The sequence below is a fragment of the Cicer arietinum genome, chromosome 3 (assembly GCF_000331145.2).
Source record: "Cicer arietinum cultivar CDC Frontier isolate Library 1 chromosome 3, Cicar.CDCFrontier_v2.0, whole genome shotgun sequence".
NCBI lineage: Eukaryota > Viridiplantae > Streptophyta > Magnoliopsida > Fabales > Fabaceae > Cicer > Cicer arietinum.
The window spans coordinates 17,540,097-17,545,283 of record NC_021162.2 but is presented as its reverse complement, the minus strand read 5'-3'; the positions used below and the strand labels follow the sequence as shown (position 1 = coordinate 17,545,283).

Sequence of the window (5,187 nt, the reverse complement as noted above, 5' to 3'; positions counted from 1 at the left end):
GGGAAAGACAATTATCAAACATCGTCTAATTGCAACATGAACAAATTAATCTAGATGTCAGTGATTAAATTTTAGTATGGAAAAGTTAGAATGTCAATGGAGTAATAACTAATAGATAACAGAGCCAATAGGAAAATGCCCCAACGCATAATGGATAACAATTATAAAGATGACTTGATTAGCAGTAGTTAATTTGCTTTAATTATTCTTTTTTGTTTTCTTTATTCTTCACCTTATATTTCTTCATCCTCTTCATCTCTTCTCAACAACTAGAAGTGACTTAGTTTTCAATGAAGAAATTCTATTTCTTTTTCATTAGGATAATACGGTGACAGTAGACCTTCAACTAGATGGGTCTATGTAAGGAATAATAAAAGGGGGAACAGAGAAATAGAACCTTACCAACTGTTAATAAATGTAATAGTACATAATTACTAGAAAAGGAATGCTAACAACGCACTTGCTAACAATGCTGTCAACTGTGGATCGCGGAAAATAGCGATTTGTTCTAATTCTGCTATGATACAGTACTATAGCACCACCATAGCGGCTATTTGACAATATTTTGTACTATAGTATATCACAGAACAATAGTGATTTGTTCAAATTCTGCTATGCTATAGCACTGTAACCGCTATTTGACAACACTGCTTTTTAGTTTCTAGCACTCACTTTTCAACACTCTCCATTATTGGGTGAATTTATGTGGGTCCCGCTAAATCGGCGAGTCTCTATTAGACCCCTTATTAGTAAACATTATGAGAGGCAGCCAAGTGAGCAAATGGTCTGAGCATATTAGGCAGTTATTATTATGTTATTAGGCAATGGTTATTATATTACTAAGCAACAATTATGCATTAGGCAACAGTTATGTTATTAGACAATTATTAAATTATAAATAGAAAAACCAAAGGAAAAGCAAGGAAATAATTATTCGGGATTGGATATTGATGGGGAGACCAAGCTCTTGGACATCCTGATGGGCAATGCTGTCATTTTATTCCTTTATCTTTCTGTCAAGTTTGTGAGTGTTTGTGTTAGTAATATGCACTACAAATTCCTCTGGTTTGAGAATCATTCTATAGAGGCTAAAGAATAATGTAATAAATTAAATTTTTGAATCATAGATTCCAATTTCTATTAGTCTCATTCCCTATTTAGTTCAAGCTATCCCCAAAGTGGGAGTATCCCATGAATTTCATCTAATAATAGAGTACTGGAAAGAGACTACTCACTCTTCCTTAATCAGAATAACTGCCATTTAATTTTTGGTGGGTTTTGTACAGGAGGTAGTTATAAGGCAGTTAGGGAAAAGGTGTGCAACACTTTCCAGAGTTAAAGGAATGAGACAAGGGAGAGAACAGATCTCTTGGATGTACAGCTTATCAGAGATAAGAAAAGTCCTTGTTGTACATTTTTTTATCTGATTCTTGTACAAATTTGACACAATGATGGAGGTGGGTTTTCTGCAATAAAGATTGGTTTTCGACACTCTTACATTCTAATTCTATTATACTGCTAATTTGGAAAACTAGATTAAGGATATTATCTATAGTAAGTGTTGTTGATCGAGAATGACGGAGACCAAAATCTGCCGTATAAACACGCCATTGTGGCTTATGGCGCTGCCATGGCGGGTATACCTGCCTCCACAAATTGCCTATGGCCCTTGTCAAAAATCCACTATGGCCACCATTTAACAACACTGGGAGTAATTAAACAGTAGAAAACTAAAAGATATTACTGGTGTAAAATAACTCAACTAGGTGACCTTATTTTTTAGGTCTACATCCAAAGGTGTTATACTGCATTACAAAAATCAGCCTCGCATTTAAGGCATGGTCAAAGAAAAACCTGGAATTTTTATTTATGAATCTGATGATACATCCCAAATGCTCAAGGAGCATAATATTACAGGGATATCACTATATGGTAAAAGTATTGTTTAAGCTGAATTAAAAAAGTTCAGAGAACCATTTTGTTTAACTTTAAATTCTTGATTGGACTCGGTGTGGTCAAATAGCGGCGCTATAGCGAGGCAGAAGTTGAACAAATCACTACTGCCCCGCAATACGCTGTTTAATACAAAATGTTGTCAAATAGTCTCTATAGTGGTGCTATAGCATTGTACCATAGCAGAATTTGAACAAATCACTACTGCCCTGCAATACGCTGTTTAATACAAAATGTTGTCAAATAGTCTCTATAGTGGTGCTATAGCATTGTACCATAGCAGAATTTGAACGAACCGTTATTTTTTGCAATATGCAATTGACAGCACTTATCAGACTATTCTTTTCCATGTACATATTGGTCAAGTGAGCACAATCACTTCATGTACAGGAATGATAATCTGCAAACATCCATTTAATCTTTGTTGAAATTGTGTTCCCTACCATGAAACACTCTCTTAATAAAAATAGAAGCTCCAGAAGGCAATGGAGCCAAATTCCATAATAGATACTTTAAACAATTTAAGAATCCGTTGCTCCAATTACCTCATGTTCCTTCAGCGTCTTGTCTAGTGCTGCAAAGTTTTCCTGAGAATCATATTGACCGGAATGATAGAAACATCTCTTAAGAAATTGGTCCATCTTTTCACTGCAGTTCTCTCTGAAATTCCAAAACATAAATTCACGAACATTAAAGATGTCTCCTAAGCATAACAAATAAGAAAATTAAACTAAATAACCATAGCAACTCAAATTTTGTTGTGTCATTAGCAATATAAGTGGCATCAACTCCATCCCCATAATGAGAAGTCCAAAGTTCAAATCACACCAAGCACTATCGTCTATGAACTACTCGAGAAAACATTACGCTAGGTGAGACCGAAAGAAAAGAGAACATGTTGGAGATATATTACCTCTTATCAATTCTACATGTAAGAGTCTTGCTAACCATATTTCTCAGTTCAGCATCAGTCATCTTACTTCGAGCATAACCGCAAATCGTGAAGTGCTGCCAACAAGTAAAGCAATAGTTCAATCCCAACCACATGCACATGACTAAATTTTCCAAAATATACAAATAAGAAAGACAACAATCTATCGACATCCAACCTTAGGGAGACAACCCTCATAGTAAAGTGCAAAGAGTGCTGGAAATATCTTCTTTTTTGCAAGGTCTCCAGAGGCTCCAACAACAGTTATACTAACAGTGCACTCACTTCCATCCTTTTCAAAACTGTCTTCAACTTGAGACACCTTGGGGGACGATGTAACCGAAGATAACTCAGCTTTCGGTCGCTTGCCAGAATGGTTATTTTCAACAGGGTTTACGGTGGCTGCAACTGCACCTGCATTTACATGCCATCACCATACTAAGACAAAGGTATTTTCAACCATATATACTATAATATAAACATACATCTTCAATTCGCTAACAAACCAAAACTTTCACACTATACTACTGAGTTTCATGTCAACATATCATTATTATTGTCAAATAGATGCACTAAAATGTGAGTTTAATTGTTAGATAAATGGGTATATGCATTGTCAATTAAACTAGTTTTACAATGACATCCAATAAGAATGAAGTGTTTACCAATTATTTTCGAAATGCAGTTACAAAATAAGCTTACATGGCAGAATGATGAATTTTCATTGGATGTAGGTGTAAAACGTAAAATATCTGCGCAAGTATCTACATAGTGAGATATGATTGAATTCATGTGTAGAACTGTTTCACACCGTTATTAAATAAGTAATTAAATTCAAAATGTAAAGGGCCATGTCACACATGAATAAAATAGGGTAAACATCAACTTTTTTCCTTGAAAGTGTGAGGCATCACAATATTGAATTTATCAAAATTACAAATACATACCTAAATATATCTTTTGTCAGTCATTTTAGTCCTTTAGTGTGTCTTTAGTTAGTCAGTTTAATCCTCAAATGGGTTTTTCGTTGGTCAATTTAGTCGGTAAATTTACTAGCAAAAGAGATACATGAGAATGTATTATATATTCATGGACTATAATGACAACTCGTCGACCCAAATGGTTATTTACTCCAATTTCAATACATTTAGGGGATATATTTACAACACCTTACACATTCAAAGACCACCAAAATGGTTGTTGACACTTAATATATCAAGAGCTAATTCTCCAATGACATGTTTTCCTCATAACCCTAAAAAATAATATAACACTTAACAATAGCAAAGTCAAATTCACAAAAAAAAAAAAATATATATATATATATATATATGCTACACAAAACCACAAAAGATTCAAAATTTAAACAAAATGAAGAAAAGGGTATCCGAAAAAACAAGTATAAAACAGCGAAAGAGACGAACCTTCGTGTTGTTGAGTATGAACTGAAATATGGTGCATAAAATTAGGTTGAGATTTGAGAGAAACGGTGGCGGCAAGAAATCGTTTAGAGAAGGTAACACATTGGTTGGATGAGGATGGAAATGAACGACAGTGAGTTGAATAAAGGGTCGCCATAATAGGAATTGATGGATTGAGAAGAGAAAGGGTGAAAGGATTGGTTAATAAGAGAGAAAGTTGGAGTTCGGAGAAAACGAGAAAGAGAAAGAGAAAGAGAAGACCCTTGAGATCTCCGAAGGGATGCTTGTCCCTTTCCCTTGCTGGGTAGTAGAGGACAATACGCAGTTTGATTCCGACTCACTTTTTGTGTTTACTTGTAAGTTGTAACTTAGTACTAATACGATTTTAGGTTTGTATAATCACTTTTCTCATTTTGACTTTCCATCAACATCATAAATGATGACAAGGATTATAAAAAATTCAATAGTTACTTTCTTATTTAATAATTTAGTTATTATTTATTGGAGATTTTTTAAAAAGAATAAATAAATTATTTTGTGTTTATCTATAGTAATGAAAGTCAGTTTTAACAAAGAAAAAAAGTTAGTTATAAAAATTTATTTGTTTTATGAAAAATTACGTAAAATAACTTTTAATTTAAAGTAGTTTTTTAAATTATTTTATGATACTATTTTTTTTAAGTTGAAACAAATGAATAAAAACTTTTAAAAGTGATTATTTTAAATAAAATTGATAATATTTTTAAAAAGATGATAACAAACAAGCTCTTAAATTTGTTGACTTTTTTTTAATATAATCAACTCATATAACTGTAAAGTCTTCGATTGTAATCGAGAATAAAACGTCTAACATAAATATTTATCAATTAAATTAAAATTTAA

At 32.9% G+C, this 5,187-nt stretch overlaps 1 protein-coding gene across 1 annotated transcript in view; it reads right to left on the bottom strand.

Moving 5' to 3' along the window:
- The window catches only part of LOC101498020 (glucose-6-phosphate 1-dehydrogenase 2, chloroplastic), a 7,628-nt gene extending 2,973 nt beyond the window's left edge, over positions 1 to 4,655 (bottom strand). The window contains exons 1-4 of the mRNA XM_004492006.4: positions 4,309 to 4,655; positions 3,063 to 3,298; positions 2,867 to 2,961; positions 2,499 to 2,613 (exon numbers count right to left, since the gene is read on the bottom strand). Of these exons, the coding sequence (XP_004492063.1) occupies positions 2,499 to 2,613; positions 2,867 to 2,961; positions 3,063 to 3,298; positions 4,309 to 4,462 (600 nt within the window). The 5' untranslated portion in view covers positions 4,463 to 4,655. The remainder of the gene's footprint in view (positions 1 to 2,498; positions 2,614 to 2,866; positions 2,962 to 3,062; positions 3,299 to 4,308) is intronic.
- Between the last annotated feature and the right edge of the window lie 532 nt (positions 4,656 to 5,187).